The sequence below is a fragment of the Pan troglodytes genome, chromosome 23 (assembly GCF_028858775.2).
Source record: "Pan troglodytes isolate AG18354 chromosome 23, NHGRI_mPanTro3-v2.0_pri, whole genome shotgun sequence".
Classification (NCBI taxonomy): Eukaryota; Metazoa; Chordata; class Mammalia; order Primates; family Hominidae; genus Pan; species Pan troglodytes.
In genome coordinates this window covers 27827100-27849051 of record NC_086016.1, presented here as the reverse complement: position 1 = coordinate 27849051, position 21952 = coordinate 27827100, and the positions used below count along the sequence as shown (strand labels likewise).

The 21952-nt window shown below is 40.7% G+C and overlaps 1 protein-coding gene across 22 annotated transcripts in view; it reads right to left on the bottom strand.

Annotated features, from left to right (window-relative positions):
- GRK3 (G protein-coupled receptor kinase 3) overlaps positions 1-21952 on the bottom strand; it is a 279994-nt gene that overhangs the window by 36166 nt on the left and 221876 nt on the right. For all 22 annotated transcript variants that reach the window (XM_063808413.1, XM_054675962.2, XM_063808418.1 and 19 more), the window contains 6 exons: positions 19620-19671; positions 17441-17532; positions 13095-13194; positions 6758-6836; positions 4337-4467; positions 1726-1820 (listed from right to left, as the gene is read on the bottom strand). In XM_063808413.1, coding sequence (XP_063664483.1) covers positions 1726-1820; positions 4337-4467; positions 6758-6836; positions 13095-13194; positions 17441-17532; positions 19620-19671 — 549 coding nt within the window. The remainder of the gene's footprint in view (positions 1-1725; positions 1821-4336; positions 4468-6757; positions 6837-13094; positions 13195-17440; positions 17533-19619; positions 19672-21952) is intronic.

Here is a 21952-nt window from a genome sequence, read left to right as displayed (position 1 = left end):
CCTTGGAGACAGAGCAAGACCCTGTCTCAAAAAAATAAAAAATATAAAATTTTGTTGTATGTTTACCTTTTTAAAGTAGTAGCCTCCTGATCATTATTTAAACATGGAAACCAACCTTCTCAGTCTTACCTCTTTACAGATGCTGTTCAAATATTGTACTATCCAGAGCAGGCAAAAGAACAGCCCACCGTTCAGAGCTGACATGTGAATTATAGCAAAAAGTGGACTAGGTCCTGCTAGGAAATAAATAACCCCATATCTGAAAGTTAATTCCTCTGGAAGATTATTTCTTATGAACTCTTGGATTCATATTTAGTTATGACTATACTAAACTGAAAAAATTAGCATACCAAATAGCTGTGGCATTAAAAATTCAAATGACTCTCTTAAAAGAATCTGATGAACTCCCTGAGAGACGCTTATACGACCACAGGTTCTGGCCTAATAATTGTAAAGTGCTAGCAAAATGCTAATGCTTTTATCACCATATCCCAGATTCTGTAGAAAAAGAGAAATATGTTTACAGAAACGGTGCTATTCACTATTGACATTTGATCAGAGCTTTAAAAGGCAATTTTGATTTAATGCAGTCCTTCATAAAGTATTGCAGTTCAGAACCACTTGACTTCTAGTTACACAAAGAGAAGGATCTGTGGTTTATTTTCTGCACAGATGCATGAAATGAGACCACTGGGAGTTTTTTTTCAAGACCAGTCAACACAGAGATGAATGTTAGCTTAAGATGTCAATAAAATGTAATTTTAAAAGATTCAGTGCTAAGGAGGAGACATCTAAAAAGACAAAATAAAGCAAAAGTTGTCTGCTTTTCCACAAACTGTACATGTGTTCATACTTTCCACCCAGATCATCACCTACCAAAGAAACAGAAATGAAAACCAGTGCACGTTCCATGGTGTTTCTGCAGAGCCCTGGGGGAACTGCCCTAGTCCTGCTGTCTTTTTAACAACCCCGAGTACAGAGAGAAGTCCTCAGGTCAGGGCCAACTTGCACTGATCAAGCAGGGCCACGCCCAGAAGCAGTCTGGTGTCCCCGAGGTGTCAGGTGCTGGCTGAGAGCTGTGGCCTCAAGAGTTCCCTCTGGGTGATCACGTAGAGGACCTGGTGCAAGACCCAAGTCTAACAATATGGCCTGCAGTGAAAGCCTAAACTGCAAGCAGATGATTTGTTTCTTTAATTAAAAAAGAAAGAAAGAAATATTCCTAATTTCTCTTCAGGGAAAAAAAAAGAAGAAAAGCCTTTTTGAAAAAGAAGGAAAAGTAGATGAAGACAGAAACTTGGCCCCGAGGACCTCCCTGGACCACATCCACGCAGCTGCCCCGGTGCCTTTCTAGGCACAGTCTCTTTCACTTATCCTTAGGACAACTTTGAGGGGTTTATTACTACCGTTACTAACAGACTAAGTAACTGATTGACTTTTAGGGTCACACAGGTAGCATGGATTCTGATTTTTTGCTGAGGTCCTGACTGTTTCTGAGAGGCCACCCTGGTCCCTGAGTAGGTTCAACTCCACTGTGGGTTAATTCCTGCTCTCCGCAGACAGTGAGGAAGGCATCCTGTTCTTATCTCCTTTCCCACGACCTGTGATGTTGGATCTTCCTGACATATTGAAAATCACCACTGGTAAGAGAAATGGGGTGACAAATGGCCACGCCTTTGAAAGGGCAGGAGAGAAATGGTGGTGAACTGAAGTTGACGCACTACTTACACACTCGCATGAGGCTTCTTTTTGGAAAAATCGCAGGCAAGACCAAGATCTGATATTCTTGCGTGTCCATGTTCATCCAAGAGAATATTTGCTGGCTAAACAGAAAGAGAATAATCTTTAATAAGAGTACCCCAAATGCCATGCAGGCTTTGAGAACTTTGAGTGCAGACACCTGATATCTTACTATTTTATCATAGTTTGTTCCTAAACACAAATTATAGCTTTAGCCCATCACATCAAAGTGGGGCATGATACTGAGAATAATATCTTTCATGTTAACTTCAGCAGCAAAGTGGTAATGACAGAGGCGAAGGATTCTACTCATTAGAAAATGAAACATGGGGCAGGTAACACAGGAATGTTGGGAACAGTTCATCAGCATTAAAAGCATTTCCTTTTCACTGTACCAAGGACTGCTGCGCAGCCACAACAGCGTGCCTCTCAAGGGCAGGAGGTGAGTCCACCAGCTTCTGGGCTTCTGAGAACCACAAGGATTTCTAAGAGTAAAGCCATGAAGCACAGGACAGACAGGAAGTTTCTAAGAACGTATCAACACTGACCTAAGCAATCAAAATATTCCATAGTGCCACACTAATCCCAATAAGTGTCATTTCTGCTTATTAGTACATCATTAACATAGGGCCCTACCAAATGACCAAATATAATTTTGACCACAACTCTGATGAAATGTATCCATGAAGATTAGATTTAGTCATCATAATCATGAAAAACAAACCTAGTCTCTCGGATATACATTGAATTATAGTCATCTTAATATTTTTCTGCTGGCGATCAACTATTGTTTTGCTTGAAATAAAAATAAATGGCATGCTATTAGAAAACTGAAGCATGAATAATCATGAGTGACTAGAATTAAGTTTGAATAGAAATTAAATAATACCACTGCCTTCCAAATAGCTTAGAAAATAAAAATAAAGCATAAAGATGATTAGAAACCAGTTGCTGATTTAAATTAGAATGTATTACAATAGCGCTTCATGGGCCGTCAGCATGTGTTTTGTTCTTTTGCAAAGCTCGCATAAGGAAATAAAATGTCAAGGGCCAACTATTGTCTAGTTATTTCTAATTCAATAAAAATACATTTTTCTTCTTTATGCTTATAGGAAAACTAAGAGAATAATAATAATTCTGTAACCTTACAGAAAGGTTTAAAATTCACAAAGTATTTTGTAAAAAAAAAAAATTCTTGGAAATAAAATACAATTTTTATAATATCTTAGAAAGTAATCTTCAAAAGCCAATCACGGCATCTCAGCTCCCTAGAGGAAGGAACATAATCTGTACATTTCAGTTGGCCACTGTGGGTTCATTCAAGAAGGCATCTGAAATGAGAGGCAAACACATTCTCCTGGAATCTTCTCGCCTATTGGCAAATTGTCAGTCCCATCATTTTTCTTATTACAATTTACGCATTTCTATGTTTGCGCAATCATTAATTCGTCAAGGTCCCTTTCTCTCCATGCCTGCCTGCAGGCTGTTGGCCATACAACTAGGTGAGTGTCACCATGGACACCCTGAGCCAGCTTCTATCTCCTTCCCACATGTAAAACCCAGGACCAAGCACCGCGTTCTGGAATGGAAAAACTCAGAATACTCCTATATCATTGCTTTCAAGGTGAGTGAGCTCTCACAGAGGACAAGAACAGAAACTCGGGCACAGCAGTTGGAGGTTACACAGTGCAAGGATCTAAAACTCTATCAGTGATTTTTAAGGCAATCTCAAAACAATGTAAAGCTGTGAGGGTGGCCTTTGAGAGAAATTCCGCAGGCTGGTTGGCATCCACTATTCACTGATAGACCTTGCCTTGGAGGAGTTATGACTCGGCCATTCTATGTCTTAGCTCACCAGCTTCTAAGCCCCATAAAATATATGTTCTTTGCTTATCCATCATTGTACATTTCCAGCCCTTTACAGAGCCACGACCAAATCAGTTGCTTAGTGAACATTAGCTGAATTATAATTAACTATGAAATGGGTGACACCAAAAGGGTTCCTAAACTGCTTTTTTTTTTTTTTTTTTTTGAGACAGAGTCTTGCTCTGTTGTCCAGGCTGGAGTGCAGTGGTGCAATCTCAGCTCACTGCAAGCTCTGCCTCCCAGGTTCACTCCATTCTCCTTCCTCAGCCTCCTGAGTAGCTGGGACTACAGGCACCTGCCACCACGCCCGGCTAATTTTTTGTATTTTTAGTAGAGAGGGGTTTCACTGTGTTAGCCAGGATGGCCTTGATCTCCTGACCTTGTGATCCGCCCTCCTTGGCCTCCCAAAGTGCTGGGATTACAGGCATGAGCCACCGCGCCTGGCCTAAATTGCTTTTCATTAACTAATCAACTAAATATTTGGCTTAGTATATGTGCTGCAGCAGGCACTGTAGTAGGCACCAGGGTTATAATAATGACAGGGACAGACATGCGCTCCGTCCCCGCAGAGTCTGGTCTAGAGGAGATAAAATGTCATATAGCTAATGACTTCATCAGGGCTGAGATGAGGGCTATGAGGAAAATGACAGGACTCTATGAAATAGAAGAGGACTTCTAGAGGACCATTCACACAATACCTACTATGCAGAATGAGTCTGTCAATCGTCCTCACCTTCAAATCTCTGTAGACAACAAACCGATTGTGCATGTGTTCCAGACCCAGAATGATTTCAGTGGCATAAAACCGCATCTCCTTCTCAGAGAACACACCGTGTTGTGAAAGGTGGTAGTGCAAATCGCCCCCTGGAATCAGATTCAGAATTTAATTCAAAGCATGTTAATTTAAAGGAAACAAATATCATTGTCATCCTAAATAGTCAGGACTCAGCAGAAAAAGGGAAACTATGCTTCTGCTTGGTCTATATACCTATGTTTCATTCCTGTAGTTTAGCAACAACTTAAATGTTATAGAGAAAACTTAAACATTGAGAAGATTTAAATACAATGACAGGAAGGACAAGACAGCAAAACCAAGCCACCATTCTCAGGCTGACAGCTCAGCTTCTAGTTCTGCTCTCACAAGGTGGGACTAGCTAACCTGCTTTGATTACCTAAATCCTAGTAAGTGAATCAACCCATGGAGTGATCCAACAGACAGCTTAGCAACTGGCTCTATGGATAGACAAAAAAACCAAAAAAACCAACAAAAAAAACTAGGCTGGGCACAGTGGCTCATGCCTATAATCCCAGCACTTTGGGAGGCTGAGGTGGGTGGATCACTTGAGGTCAGGAGTTCGAGACCAGCCTGGTCAACATGGTGAAACCCCATCTCTACTAAAAATACAAAAATTAGCCAGGCGTGGTGGCGCATGCCTGTAATCCCAGCTACTCAGGAGGCTGATGCAGGAGAATCTCTTGAACCTGAAAGGCGGAGATTGCAGTGAGCCAAGATCACGCCACTGCACTCCAGCCTGGGCAAGAGAGACTCCGTCTCAAAAGACAACAACAACAAACTGATCATACAGACAGATATTTGACAAAGCACATACAGTAAAATTTTCACTGATAAAAAATCCAGGTGGTGGGTGTCCCCAGGAAAATTCTTTCAATGTTGCTATCTGCTTGAAATTTTTCATAATAAAACGCTGGAGAAAGGAAATTATCAGATGGCCTCAAATTACAGAGACAGAGAATGCTGTCAACAGGGTAAGGGAATGATTTTATAAAATACAAGGGAAAAGCCTCTATTGATTTATAAAAATGAGTGTGTGTCCAACTTTATTACCCTTGCTTTCGCAAGCATATTTCTCTCTCCACACTCATATTCCTGTAAAACCACCACCACATCAAGATGGAAAAGATGCCCAGCATCCCAAAAGCTCCCCTACCACTAGGCCCTTTCAGTCAAGACCTTACCCCCAAGCCCCACTCACACAAAGGCCACTTTTTAGGCCTCTCTCCCCATCCATTAGTTTTGCCTGTTTTGGCAGTCACATAAGTAGGGTCACCTAGGGTAGATGCTGCTGTGTTTGGTGTTTGGCTTCTTTTGCTCATTATTACGCTGTGAAATTCCTTCCTGTTTTGGGGTAGATCTGTTTTTTTTTTTTTTTTTTTTTTTTTTTGAGACGGAGTCTCGCTCTGTCACCCAGACTGGAGTGCAGTGGCGTAATCTTGGCTCACTGCAAGCTCCGCCTCCTGGTTTCACACCATTCTCCTGCCTCAGCCTCCCGAGTAGCTGGGACTATAGGCGCCCACCACCACCCCCGGCTAATTTTTTTGTATTTTTAGTAGGGACGGGGTTTCACAGTGTTAGCCAGGATGGTCTCGATCTCCTGACCTCATTGATCCGCCCACCTTGGCCTCCCAAAGTGCTGGGATTACAGGCGTGAGCCACCGCGCCCGGCTAGATCTGGTTTTAAATCAAACACTCAGAACATAATAAAACTTCAAGTGAACTTAAAAAAAAAAAAAAAACTAGGCATGTGAGTTGTGAATTGTGTGCTTTATTTCAGTTCTTGTTACTAAAAATACTTTAGATATATACCATGACACCTTCTAGTATCAGAAAGCTCCTTTTCTAGCTGAACGTTTTCCAGCATTTTCAAAGTCATCATCCACAGTTTAAAAGATCAACGTACAGTAGTGCAGATTTAGAAGGTGCAGAAGATTGGGCTAAAATCTGTACTTGGCCCAAAGTCAGTCCTTCAAAGTTGGTTTTTAAATACATTTCTATCTTTGGCCTATATTCTTATGAGGTATTTCATTCCTAAAAGTTGAGGGCCAGGAAATAAGCTAATTAAAGATCTAGGCCAGCTGCATTCCAGAAAATCAAGTTTCACTGTAAGTATTTCATGAGAATCTTTTCTAGAATCTTTTCTTGGGAAGAGACTGGGAGGCCCAGAAGGACGTTGCAGTCAACACTGAAAAATGAATTTTCAGTGAAGATTAAAGGGTAAAAGGTTTCCTCAAACTTCAGGGGGAACCTAATTACCTGAAAGACCCACATTGCCAGTCTGCCTAGATTAATGCATGCTAAGATTTAACATCATGGCAAAGTCTTTCAAGGCATTCAGATTTTCCAAGTTTTGCTTACCGTTCATCAGATCCAGGATGAAGCAGAGTTTATCTGGGGTATGGAAGGCATAGGTCATACATACAATGAAAGGACAGTCCTAGAGTGAAACAATAAAAGTTTATAAGAAGAGCAAAAGCTGCCTAGAAAGCACATCTACCACCAAACACCATGCTACATATTTTTAAAATTACTTTATTTTTTAATTGACACATTGCAATTGTACATATTTATGGTGTACAGTTTGATGTTTTGACACATATCTATGTTGTATAATGATCTAATCAGGGTAGTTAGTGTATCCATCACTTCACACATTATCACTTCTTTGTGGTGAGAACCTTCAAAAGTCTCTCTTCTTGCTATTTTGTAATATACAATATATGCTGTGGGTTTTTATCCAAGCTGCCACCCCATGCATTGAGCACCAACACCTATATGGTAATTTTTAAAGTCACAGTAAAATGGAGCTGGTTACATAATAAAATGCAGAGAGACACAACATTAATAATTGGAGCAGATGACCTTGAAGGTCCTTTCTTGCTTGGATTCAATCATGTCTCTATCCTAATTATATCCTCTTCAAAAGGCTAGATACAGAAACATATCACCATCTTGCCAGGCTTTTTGCTGGTCAACATTTTGTTTCTGGCTATTCAAATACCCATTTCAATCTCTGCTTCTGAAGTTAATGGAATCACAGCACGGGTCAGGGAGGGAGGAATGTTATTTGTGGTGTTGTTTTGAAACACTGAGAATAAAAATGGAATTAAATTAGCTCTTGAAAGTGGAAAACTATTATCATGACCAAGGATTCAATAACTCAATTGTAAAGATTTCAGTGTTCCCCTAATTAAGCTATAGATGCCATGCAATCTTAATTGAAATGAAAATTGACAAGTTGGATTCTAAAATATATGTAAATGTAAACAGTCAAGAAAAGTTCCAATATTCTTGAATACAAACAAAGCTGGAAAACTTACAGGACCAGATATCAAGACTTATTAGAAAGCAACAGTAATTCAGACTGTGTGGTATTAGCCCAAGGACAGACAAGTAGACCAATGAAATGGAAAAGGGAATCCAAAATAGGCCCACACATAAATGGTCACTTGATTTGTTATTAAGGTGACACAACAGGGCCTGGGGAAAGGAAGGTCTATTCAATCAGTGGTGCTGGAGCAACTGAATATCTGTACAATAAAATATGAACCTTGACCCCTGCCTCACACCATACGCTACAGCCATTTCCAGCTGATGTAGATTTAAGTGTAAAAGATAAAACAATAAAGCTTCCAGAAGAAAACAAAAGAGAATATCTTCATGATCTTAGGGTAAGTAAAGATTTCTTAGGCCACAAAAGGCAGTAACAATAAAAATGTTAATTAGACTAAAATAAAATTAAGAACTTCTATTCATCAGAGGATACCATTAACAGAGTAAAAAGACAAGCCACAGGATGGGAGAAGATATATGCAACCCATAAATACACAAAGGACTCATATCTATAATATACAAAGAACTTTAAAAAATCAACTTAAAAAAGTCAACCAACCCCCAGAAAAATGGGGAAAAAAAATAGGCAATTCACGTAAGAGGATACCACATAGCCCCCAAACTAATGAACAGATGTTCAACCTCGATGTCTCCAAGGTAACGCAAATTAAAACTACAATATGCCATCACTAAACCCACGAGAACAGCTAAAAAGAAAAACACTGACGATACTGAGTGCTGGGAAGATATAGAGTGAATAGAACTTTCATATATGGCCACTGGAAGTGTACAATGAATGGTGCAGCCACTTTAGCAACCCATTTGGTGGTATCTACCAAGGCTGAGTGTCACTTGCAAGCTTTCTGACATAGTGATTTCACTCCCAGGTAGACATCTAATAGCAATCTGTACTTATGTGCACCAAGATACCTGGACAAGAATATTCAAAACAGCATCATTCAAAATAGCACAAGCCAGGAAATAACCCCAATGTCTACCAACAGTAGAATGGATACTATGGTATATTTATACACTAGAATGCCATATAGATCATGGATCAGCAAATGTTTTCTGCAAAGGGCTAAAAAGTAAATATTTTAGGCCTTGCAGGCCGCATATAATCTCTGTCATCTATTATTCTTTGCTTATTTTCTTTACAATCCTTTAAAAATGTAAAAACCATTCTTAGGTAATGGGCTCTATAAAATAAGGCCAACAAGCTAGACTTGGCCTGAGCCACACCTGGCTTTCTGACCTCTGCTGCACAGCTACAGGAGGGAGTTACAGCCGTGGGCAACACCACAGATGAATCTTGTAAGCAACATGGAGTGAGAGAAGCCAAACACAGAAGAGCACATTTATAAAGTTCAAACACAATTTGCAAAGCTAAAATATGCTGTTAGAAATCTGGGTAGTAGTTAAGTTGGGTGCAGGGTTAGTGACTGGGAGAGGCACAAAGAGATTTCTAGAATACTGGTAACTTTCCGTCTCTTGATCTGGGTGCCGGAGATGCGTGTATTCCCTTATGAAAATTCATCAGTGCTATGCTAGATCTATTAGCTCTATTTAGATCTATTTTATCTATGAAATCCACTTGGATTCTTTATATAAAGTGTATACTTGTCACTAAACTGATTCAGTTTTTAAAATGGCCTAGATTGTCTATATCCTGTTTCTTAACGAACACAAAAAATTATTAAATTCCAAAGAAAATGTTCAAATTTCAACAGAATCTGTAAACAGAATTTGCATTGTTAAAGCTAACAGCTCAAGACCACATCCCTAGGAGGCTCAGTCCCCCTTAAAATGACTGCCTCAGAGAAATCAAGGCTTCCCAAAGAATTTTTATTTGTTCCAGCCAACACTCAAAGATAGAGCCCCTATCTCCGAGCCTCCATGGGAGGGTAGGAGTCTAACTTGGATAAGTCCCAGTTAGCAAACCCAGATGGGTCCCATATGGACCATGCCCCTTCCTGCATTGTAAAATTCTTCACTTCCTTGACTCTGCTCCAGCCCGCATTGCACTCCACAGGCCACTGTCCCTTTAAAACATCCGGTCACCTCTGCACAAGTCAGAATGGAGCTCCATTATTTCTCTTACTGTCTAGTCATTACCAAATAAATGCTGTTTTAATTACCAAATAAATGCTTTAACTAAAGTCCAACTATATTTATCTTTGACTCAATGTAAAATAAACACGCAGGTAAAGGAATCAGATGTGGTTATCTCTACAGAAATCAGTTACTGCAACCCTCACCTCTCGGGGTGCTGAACAGACACTATAATGGGTTTCATGTGGAGTCCAGGACACAACCGAATACTGACCAATATGAAAAAATAAGTGGCAATTTAATGAAGGGTGGGATACAGTTCCAAGGATAATTATGGCTAAGACGGCCTGCCTTGATTACAAGTCAGAATAAAAGTGGATTTTTAGAAGTAGACCATTAAGTAAAACTCTTGAGCAAGGAACTGTCTTCTTTGATTTCCTACTAAAAGTCAACAAAATAGCTTACATTTTGCAGGAACTCGCCATAAAAAAACTGTGATAAAACAGCACCATGAAGTCGTTGTTGAAGAAAATCCTCCACACTGCAGCCGGAGCAATCTTTGTGAACTGCAAGGTTGATTACGGTCTCTCTCTAGTTAAAACACTTGGTTTCTAACTGCAGTCAGATCATTTAGGCTCCTCAAGATCGGCCGGCGATGCCCTTCACGGTCTGGCCTGGCCTTCATGTCTCTCTCCAGCTTTGTCTTGCACGACTTCCCCCACCACCGCAGACCCTGGCCCCTCATCTGATTCCCCCAACCTCACGTGCCTGGGCTCAGAGGAGCCACGTGCACTGGCTCCTCCCCAGGTAACCCCCAACTTCAGAAAGGCATTCGCTGACCCCATCTCCACCCTGCGAAAGGCCTTCCGAGCACTGTGTGTCTGTCTTCCATAGCTCTTGCCACAGGTCCCAGTTGTCCATACATTTCCGTCATCATTTGAATAATACATCTTTTCCCTTTCTGTGCAGCTCTATGAGAACTAAGAACTGGGACCACAGTCCCAGCTTGCCGCAGAGTGCCTGGTTCAACCTAAATCCTCAACTGTGGTTCAAGGAATAAATGAGTCACGCTTCTGAGGAACTTAAATGACTGACTGGATGAATTGCTGACTGCTCTTCACAGCTGTGGACACGCTTATGCTGGTTCTCCAACATGCATATTTCCTTTTTTGCCATCTGAGAATTACAGAAGAAAACCGGGAACAGTACTTCCTACTGTCTTTTGGGGAGATGGGTAGGAATACTCAAGTTGAGATTAAAAAAAAAACAAAAAACCTTCCAGTAAAAAGAAAACTGTGGTGAGTGAATGCATTTCAGTTACATGTCCACAATATGGGAAAGCCTGCCGATACAGGCTGATCAAAAGCTTCACTTAATGAGGGTATTTTCAACTAAGTTCTATTAAAAACTATAGAAAGTATCCCCTGATTAGCAAAAACAATTCCAAATAACTTTACTATAATTATTTTGGTTAAATTATGCATTTATAAATTTTAAAAATACCATACAGTTTTGATATCTAAATAAAATACAAATAATTCTTTTAAATTAGTTCAAAGTGATAGCCCAAAATAACCCTAATTTTTAATTTACTCTTTTAGGGTTACACCACCAGTGAGAAACTACACAACCACTTAACCACATCTCCTCTCACCTGAGTCAAATCAATATAAAAATATTACATGAAAACTATACTTATGTTTTTCCAACATTAACACGTTTATTTTCTATAGGCTTTCTTGAGAATAAATATCCAAGGCTTTGAGATAACTCACTGAAAATTAATATTTTAATAACCACTTAAAATCTTCATCCAGTACTCACATCCACATTTGAAATTTAGGATACAGACATTTCCAATAGAAATTAAAAGCCAATGCCATTCACACTGACTCCAACAGAGTATGCAGGATGCTTGGTTTCCATTCTCATCAGTTAAAAACTTGGTCACACACACAAAGCAACTCTTATTTGAAATGCTTAATGCCCATACAGTGGGAGGTCAAGGCACATAATTAGAAATTATTTATGGCTATGGGGTTTCCATTTGTTGTAACTTAGCTACATTATGCTATTCTTTTGCTTCAGTAGCAAATACCTCTTCCAGAAACACTTTAATGATAGAATAATATAAACCATAATACAATAAATACAGGTGACAAACGAAAAAACATACAGCCTATAAAGTGATGATAAAAGGAGCACTGGCCAAAAAGTCTAGAGATTTGGGGAAGGAAATTAACCTCGCTAGGTCTCAGGTTACTTGCTCAGCAGTTGAAAGGGATTCTTTCATTAGCCACTAAAATTTGGTTTTTTCAGATCCTTTTGGTGAAGACCTTACTTAAAATCCAGCCATGGGATCTAGAAGTCTCGCCCATTTCTCACTGAATATAAACCTTCCTGGCTGGAGTATCTACGGTTTCATTCACATGTGGGGTACACAGTTAGTTAGTGTCTGGCCCCTCCACGCTCACCCCATGCCTCTCCCTCTCTGTCCTGACTCCCTAACCCACTCTGAACACCAGGTCACAGCCATACCAGTGCACACACGCTGTAACAGGGTACTGAGAGGACGGGTTTTTTGGATGTGTCTTCACATACACTGGCATCTGTACAGACACATAAAAGCTGAGGTTTTGATCTTGGGTAATACCATTAACAGAAAAAGAAACTGGAATGGGCAGCTATTTAGTAAGTAAAGAAGATGTAGGGTAAAAGTGGGGTCACACATGTTGAGCTAAAAATGATGGCTTAACATACAAAGAAAGTGTCCAATAAGTAGAAATACGGTGCTAGAAATGGAAAGGCTGATAAACAGAGTAGCAGGTAGTGAGAGGCAGGTAAGATCACCTTCCAGTGAAACACTGACTAGGGACAATCTCAAAAGGACAATTCGGATGTGAGTAATCCAAGTCGCTTCTCTCGATTCGCTTCTGAAGGACAGAAGCCACTTTTCTCTTACTTTTCCCCTCTAGGTTAGTCCTTCTTGCCAGTCATTTAGTCAAGTCTTAACTATATTCCAGTGATTTTTCTGGCTATCATTATTTTCTGCCATCTCTACTACCATATTCTGCAAAGAAGGAAGTCAAGGACAAATAAATAGGCACTAAACGGAGAAGCCGTGGGTGTGCATAATGGAGGTGGCTGGTGTTCTTCTAACTTGCAAAATCAAATAAAGAGATACTATCAGATTCTAACCCACCCAAGAACTCGCTGGCCTTGCAATCAGCTAGAAGGAAAAATAATAAATCACCCTGCTATGAAAGAAACAAAACATTTTTAAAAGAAATGCTGGAAATTGAATACTTACTCCTGTGCTGACAAGAGACAACATGATTCTTTCATTTAAGGCTAATGTTTCTCCTTGTTTCATTTTGATCCTCTTCTTATCTAAGCATTTCATTGCATACCTAGAAACATAAATTTATTGAAAAATCTATGCCGTAAATATATCTAGACTAATTTAAACAATATACGTCACACTGGGGCAAGTTTCTGAACATTTAGGCCATGTTTAAAAGAAGCAGAGTAGTACCCAAGCGCCATGCAAGAAGTATTTTTATTTTGCATGTATTGTGAAAACAAAATCAAGCAATACTTAAAAGATATTTGTATCATTAAATGGATGGAAGTCCCAGTTAAATAAATGATAAAGTAGATGGACATAAATAATTTTATTATGACTAATAAGGGCATATGTATATATTTAGCAGCTAGGAATTGTGAATTCAGCAATGGTCAATTGTTTGTTTTTTGTTTTTTGTTTTTTTTTTGAGACAGAGTCTCGCTCTGTCACCCAGGCTGGAGTGCAGTGGCACAATCCAGCTCACTTCAAGCTCCACCTTCCGGGTTCACACCATTCTCCTGCCTCAGCCTTCCAAGTAGCTGGGACTACAGGCGCCCGCCACCATGACCGGCTAATTTTTTTGTATTTTTAGTAGAGGTGGGGGTTTCACCGTGTTAGCCAGGATGGTCTCGATCTCCTGACCTCATGATCCGCCCGCCTCAGCCTCCCAAAGGGCTGGGATTACAGGCATGAGCCACCGTGCCCGGCCAGCAGTGGTCAATTTTTATAAGAGTTTATAGGGGTTAAGAATCTAAAACAGTGATGATCAACAAAATGGAAAGGGAAGGCATGAATTCAAAACAGCATGTCCTAAAATGCTATTTTATTGATTTATTTTTAATTTTGATATTTAAGTTATGACGTTTTAAATAATAGAAAGAATCAATAAGATTTTTCTACTATCATTGAGGCAAGTCAATTGAGAAGAACCAATTGGCAACTTAAGATTTTTGAAAACCTGGAACAAACTCATATTAAGAAAATGCAGACAAGTTATATGGCATATTCTATAGAAAACAGGAAGCTTTTTCGGTAGGACAACAGAAGGCTAAAAGGGAATTCTTGCAAGTGTTTTCACATGTTTCACAGGCTGAAAGTTCTTGTGTATAACTCTAAATTCCCAGATGATGGACTACTTCCTTCAGCCCGGATCTGCAGCATGGACACTGTCTCAGTGTAGCAGACACAGAAAATCTACCTTTTTCTTGTTGATCATAACTTATCATGTTTAAGTTATATAAAAACAAGATAAATGTTCAAATTTGGTGTTTTTATCCACTTTTCTACGAGTTCTTATAACAAATCAATTGGCAAGACATTAATTTGCTTACATGTGGGATCAAATGTTAGAAACACATGAAGTGATATGTTCTTTAAATATCTTATTTTTATTTAAAAGAATTTTCAAAATGTTTTACACTACCTCTATCACCACTCTCTTCCATGTGGAGTTGATTTCTTTTCTTTTTTTTTTTCCTTTTCTTTTTCTTTTTTTTTTTTTAAGATATGGGGTCTCATTCTGTTGCCCAGGCTGGAGTCCAGTGGGATGATTGTACCTCATTACAGCCTCAAACTCCTGGTCTCAAGCAATCCTCCCACCTCAGCCTCCAGAGTAGCTGGAGCATAGCTGGGACTACAGGCACCTGTCACCAGGCCCATCTAATTTAAAAAATATTATTTTTAGAGATGAGAGTCTCATTATGTTGTCCAGGCTGGTCTCGAACTCCTGTCCTCAAGCAATCCTCCTATTTCAGCCTCCTGAGTAGATGGGATTACAGGCATGAGCCACTGCACTTGGTGGTTTTTAATAAAACCTTTAGATTGCAGACCAAAGGAGATAGCACACAGGCCTCGGGCCTCTGGGAAGCAAGTGCATTCTTGGGCCTCTGTTTAGAAGGTATCAAAGAGCTATCTAAACAGGCTCCTAGGGGTGCACCTTGTGGTTCACTGATGGGCTCGCAGAGCCAGTGTGCATGCAACTGGCAGCCTGGTGACAGGAACAGACATGAGTGAGGGTTCGTGGGCCTTAAGACTTGACCCCTTTCTAGCTATATGGCTCCTGAGAAATATCTACACTTGATCTATAGAATAGAAGAATATTTACTACCCACTGGCTATTTTTGAGAGTTATGTAAAATAGTAAATGTGTACAAAGAGATAAGTTGATATTATTTCCTTTTTTTTTTTTTGAGACTGAGTCTCGCTCTGTCACTCAGGCTGAAGTGCAATGGTGCAATCTTGGCTCACTGCAACTTCCACCTCCCAGGTTCAAGCAATTCTCCTGCCTCAGCCTCTCGAGTAGCTGGGACTAGAGGTGCCCACGACAACTCCCAGCTAATTTTTTGTATTTTTAGTAGAGACAGGGTTTCACTGTGTTAGCCAGGACGGTCTCGATCTCCTGACCTCGTGATCCGCCCGCCTCAGCCTCCCAAAGTGCTGGGATTACAAGTGTGAGCCACCGCGCCCGGCCGATATTATTTACTTCTATAACATCAAGTGTCTGACTAGATATTCTAAATACAATGATGAAGCAAAACTAGCAGAAATTAATGAACGGTGCCAAGCAACAAGTAGAGTATTTCACTTAGGATGAAAAAGTCTACTGTGCAAGTACAGAATAAGAAAGAACTTTTCCATGAGAAAGTGACCAGGGTTGCAGAGGACTGTGTTTCAGTGAAAGTGACCAGGGTTGCAGAGGACTGCGTTTCAGTATACTCTTATTTCCTTGTACTTAACACACAACAAGCAGCCTTCCGAAAGCCTGACAAAGTCTAATCTCATTTAATTCTCATAACAAGGCACTTTTATTACTCCTACTTTATAGACCAGGAGATGGAGGCATTGAGAGGTCCCGAACTTTGTCCAAGGCAGAAAGTGTGGAGGGTGAACCTGACGTAGCAGGTGTGATACTAGGACCCTTACTCCAGATCCCTAGGCTACATTGCTTGGGCACCACCCCAGAATTCAAACTCCTGAGTGCCGGGCATCAGGCTCGCCCTGCCCAGGCCCCCAAAGTAGAAAGACAACCAATGGGTACAAATTAACAAAGGTAAATTTCAGTCCCCAAAAAACATATTATCCATTGGACCTGTCTGAAAACGGAAAGGACTTCTTGGCAAAGCCATCAGCTCCCAATCCCAGGAAGTGCCTCAGCAGAGGTGGACCGGAGGCAGGCACTGAATTAGGGGGCCTCAAACACCCCTTTTCCCACGGATTCAATTACTTTATAACCAAGCCTCACACACTATACTACTCCACCAAGCCCACTGCTCTAACATGCCTGGCACTTAACCAAACTTGTAGCTCTGGATCTATCAAATCATATTTTTCCACTCTCTTTTGCTTTCAGAAATATGTCTTAAACCACTTCTGTTAAAAAAAAAATTTTCCCCCACACTTAAGAATTCCACCATTCACTCTCCAGAAGACCCTTCTACCCAGCTCAGATGCAGTTAGTTTCTGAATGCTGACCTCCCAGGAAAAACGTTAACCAAGGTGAGTGATGGAGCCCACGATCAGTGATCATTGTCCACAGGGCTTCCTCCTCTCCAGCACCCCAGCTACTGATCTAGCGAACCAGCATCTGAAATGCCACAACGGCTTATGCTTCATCGTCGGTGAGTCTTTATTTAAAAGAGAATGTCTCTCTTTTGCAAAGCAAACAATTCTTTGTCATGTGATCTGATGGGGAGGCTGAACGTAACATGCCACAGTTGTCAAGGATCCCTTCTAGTTCACCTCTGGCTCCCTGGCTCCCACCCACAACCCGCACCATCTTGGGCGCAGGATACAAGGTTATTGTTGAACTTCCCATTTGGCCCTAAGAGGTGGAGGTTCCAGCTTATTGCTCTCATTCCCCATGCTTAACAAAATACAGCTTTTTTTTTTTTTCAAGACAGAGTTTTGCTCTGTTGCCCAGGCTAGAGTGCAGTGGCGAACTCCGCTCACTGCGAGCTCCGCCTCCCGGGTTCACGCCATTCTCCTGCCTCAGCCTCCTGCGTAGCTGGGACTATAGGCGCCTGCCACCGCGCCCGGCTAATTTTTTGTATTTTTAGTAGAAACAGGGTTTCACCGTGTTAGCCAGGATGGTCTCGATCTCCTGACCTCGTGATCCACCCGCCTCTGCCTCCAAAAGTGCTGGGATTACAGGCGTGAGCCACCACGCCCAGCCTACAGCTTATTTCTTTTGGAGGTAAAGTACTTCAAAAGAAATGTCATAGGTTTCCACATTTCTCTATAGGAATTTTCTTTTCATGCAAATATTAAAATCTTAATAGTGCCAGTAAAACATAAGAGCATTGAAAGCTTACATTTTTCCAGTGTCTGCTTTCCTGCAACCATAAACTTCCCCGAATCCTCCTCGTCCAATAATCCTATGCACACTGAACTCATTCATGGTCAACTGGGAAATCCAAACACAAAATGAAAACATAAGATTACACAAAGCTATGGTGTTTTAAAGATTTTTTCATGCAAAACATAGATAGTAATTAAAATAGCAATCTGACTTAGGGATCTACCCTTTTCATGACTGAGTCTTTAAGCTGAAGGATGAGATGCCCCAGGGGTGGCAAGACTTTTGACAGCCTCCCTCAGCTCCACCTCCAGGATAAACGAGGCACCAAATGGAGGCACAAGGGAAGATGATGGAGTGGAACCAAGCCGAACTGTTTCTCCACTCTCACAAATCCCAGATTACAATATGTATACCTTGAGGACAAGTGAATGTGAAATGTCTAATCAAAATGAAAAGCAGCCTTAGCTACTCCGAAGCCTAATGTTTGGGAACAATCCAATGCTTCCGAGAACTGTCAGAGTTGAAAAATGAGAGTCCATGTCAGGGGCATCTATGTGTTCATGATACAAGGCCATATGATCAGGAAACCCAACAGATGCAGGCCATGTGAATTTGTTATTGGTAACATCAGTGAATAGAGAGGACTCATGCTGGCCATGTGAGCGTGAAACAAGGCTAAATGTGAGTGAAGTATATACAGAGGCTGTATTCATAAGCACTTTCCTTCAGTCAATAATATCTCAGTAATGCCCCACTTCATCATTAGATTTAATAATGTTAAATGGCACAAAGACAGATAGTGAATCTGACATTTCACGTAAGAGGCCGTAAGACAATAGCAAGTACCTACTACTTTACATATCCTGGCAAATTAAGGGTGGGATTCTTTAAGGGTTCCCCCAAACAACCTTAAAACATCCTATAGAAACCTGCGTTTGGGCCACAGACTTCACGTTTGATTCTCAGAGTCCACAAGGACACAGGGTCTCCCGAGGCAGAAGTGTATGAAAGACCCAGAGCAGATATAAAGGGTTTTTGGAGTATCTGGTATTGCCTCTTGCTTCTAAATCCTTTCAGGAAATATGATGGGAAAAGGAGGTTAGAAATTGAAAAAAAAAAAAAAATAGATCATTTCTTGGCCTTTTAGTGAAGATCAAGTATTTTTAAAAAAACAAAACTCCTGCTGGGCGCGGTGGCTCACGCCTGTAATCCCAGCACTTCGGGAGGCCGAGGCCGGCTGATCATGAGGTCAGGAGATAGAGACCACCCTGGCAAACACGGTGAAACCCCATCTCTACTAAAAAATACAAAAAATTAGCCGGGCATGGTGGCGGGTGCCTGTAGTCCCAACTACTTAAGAGGCTGAGGCAGGAGAATGGTGTGAACCCGGGAGGCGGAGGTTGCAGTGAGCAGAGATCGCGCCACTACACTCCAGCCTGGGCGACAGAGCGAGACTCGTCTCAAAAAAAAAAAAGCTCCTCTTCCAACAATACCATTCAAGTAAAAAATCTCAAAAAAAAAAAAAAAAAAATTCCGGTTGATTGTTTTGCCCAATTGCAAGCCTATGAGAAGGGAGATTATAAAACAGAATGTAAGAAAGACTGTGCAAAGAAATGTGTGCATTTTCAAACTGCAATAAGGATGATGCAATAAGAATGACTGAAATTGAAAACTTAAAGTAGATGAAACACTAAGGAGATGACGTGTTAGAACGTGGCCTGTATTGGAAGATTGCTTTTATCACTCTCAAAATGATAAAAAAGAAGATGAAGCCTTGGTCTGATAAAAGATGTCATCATTTTCATTATGATACTCAATTTGTATTATTACATCTAATAATAAGAAAAAGAAAAGGAACTCTACCAGAATGGCAGAAGGCAAGGACATGAAGGAGTTATATTAAGTAAAAGATTTGTATTTTTACTACTATTTTTGTTAAAGAGTCAATTACCTCTTAAAATATCTTACATAAACAAGCACATTCTCATATGAATATGAAAAAGAATTAAAGCTTCTATTGTTTATAAGGAAGCATGGGAGGGTGAATGCTTAGTACTTAAAGCTGTAAGACAGACATCTGTTTGGGCAGTGGACCCTCTGGGAGTACGTTCCAGAATCAAGTATTTTCTCATGAGGTTAAGCCAGAGGAAGTTTTTATTTAAAAAACGAAAAAAGAAAAAGATGATACTCACATGGATATTTAATTCAACGTTTTTCCACTGACAAAATCTAGTGAACTTGTCACTAAAAGAGAATAAAATAATTACTAAAAAGTTAAATATCAAATTAACTGGATTTACAAAACAACACCGTAAGACAGACTAGAACGGCATTACTTGGGTTGCTTGTCAAATAAAGTAAGTTTTCTGAAACCCTTTTTCACAGAGCATTCACCCGTATTCATGGCTTTATTTCATGATTCAAATGAAAGATTTCATGTTTCTTCTTTAATTGTCATAAGCTATGGTACCACTTTTATCTGAATCAGCAGAGTCCAATACGGAGATGATATGAACCACATATATAATGTAATTTTAATAATATACTTTATGTAACCCAATATATTAAAAATTCTTTCAACATGAAATCAATATGAATTAATGAGATATTCTACATTCTTGTTACTATATTAAGTCTTTGAAATCTGAAGTGCATTCTGCACTTAAAAGCACATTTTAATTTAGACTCATCACATTTGAAGTGTTCAATAGCTGTATCTGGCTACTGGCTACCATATTGGACAGCCATGGCTTTTAAAGCACAGCTCTAAGACAAAAAATTAATGTTTACAAATAATTCTAAGAGTAGCCATGTGCCAGGCCTGCTCATGTATTCCTCCTACAGACTCTACAGCCAGGTACTATTATGATCCCCATTTTATAGCTGAGGAGACCAAGGCATCAAAATGTTCAGAGGCTTGGCCAAGGTCACACAGTGACAGAGTGGGAGAGTGGAATTTGAACCCAGACCAATAGAATCTAGTGTATCATCTTAACCAAGATTCAGTACTGCCTCTCAAAGACACAGGTGGTATAGAAGAGAAACCCTCAGACTAGAATCCTAAGAGGCAATAGGTTCACCACACTGACATGCTCCCATAGTTCACTCAACTGCTTGATGAGTGTTTTCTTTATCCATGAGGAAAAAGATATATCCTGTATCTATTTAACAAAGACATTTTGATTACGTTTTTTATTAATGAGCAATATATCTGTAAGGTGGGTCTTTTGTTTTTGTTTTTGTTGCTTTGAGACGGAGTCTCACTCTGTCGCCCAGGCTGAAGTGCAGTGGCGCCATCTCGGCTTACTGCAAGCTCCGCCTCCCGGGTTCACGCCATTCTTCTGCCTCAGCCTCCGGAGTAGCTGGGAATACAGGCGCCCGCCACCACGTGGACTAATTTTTTGTATTTTTAGTAGAGAGGGGGTTTCACCGTGGTCTCAATCTCCTGACCTCGTGATCCGCCCGCCTCGGCCTCCCAAAGTGCTGGGATTACAAGCCTGAGCCACCACGCCTGGCCTGTTTTTTGTTTTTGTTTTGAGATGGAGTCTTGCTATGTCCCCAGACTGTAGTGCGGTGGCGCGATCTCAGCTCACTGCAAACTCCGCCTCCCGGGTTCATGCCATTCTCCTGCCTCAGCCTCCCGAGTAGCTGGGACTACAGGGGCCCGCCACCACGCCAGGCTATTTTTTTTTTTTTTTTTTTTTTTGGTATTTTTAGTAGAGATGGGGTTTCACCACGTTAGCCAGGATGGTCTCGATCCGCCCACCTCGGCCTCCCAAAGTGCTGGGATTACAGGCGTGAGCCACCCTCCCGGCCAGGTGTTTGTTTTTTAAACTATTTTCAAAAGAAATGCATTCTAGATTGAATACTTCGTAGAGAACATTCTGGTGATGGTTCGATCTCATTTTGCCCCTGGCATGATTCCTTACACAGACACAGGATTCAGGGAGAGAGGGAGGAAGGGAGGAAGGGAGTTATAGGTAATATTAGCATCATACTGGAATGCCTTAAAGACATCCAAATATCACAGTTCCCTAGGGGCTTCATTTAATGAGCTTTACAATTTTTTTTTTCTTTTGGAGACAGGGTCTCACTCTGTGTCCCAGGCTGGAGTGCAGTGGTGCAATCCTAGGTCGATACAACCCTCAATTCCTAGGCTCAAGTGATCCTCCCACCTCAGCCCCCCAAGTGGCTAGGACTACAGGCACACACCACCGCACTAAGCTATTAGTTTTTAATTTTTATTTTTGAAGATAGTGGGTGTTGCTATGTTGTACAGGCTGGTGTCGAAGCCCTAGCCTGAAGCGATCCTGCTGACTCAGCCTCCCAAAGTGCTGGGATTACAGGGGCGAGCCACCACACCCGACCAATAGACCTTTTTTAAAAATAAGGATCTTTAACATGTTTCTGAGGCTAACAATCAAATTAAAAATCAAAAGCAGAGGAATAGTTGCAATTACAATAGCATCTTTTTTTCAATGAATCTAAAATGACTCACAAAGAGTGTTTCACTGATCCTCCTAAC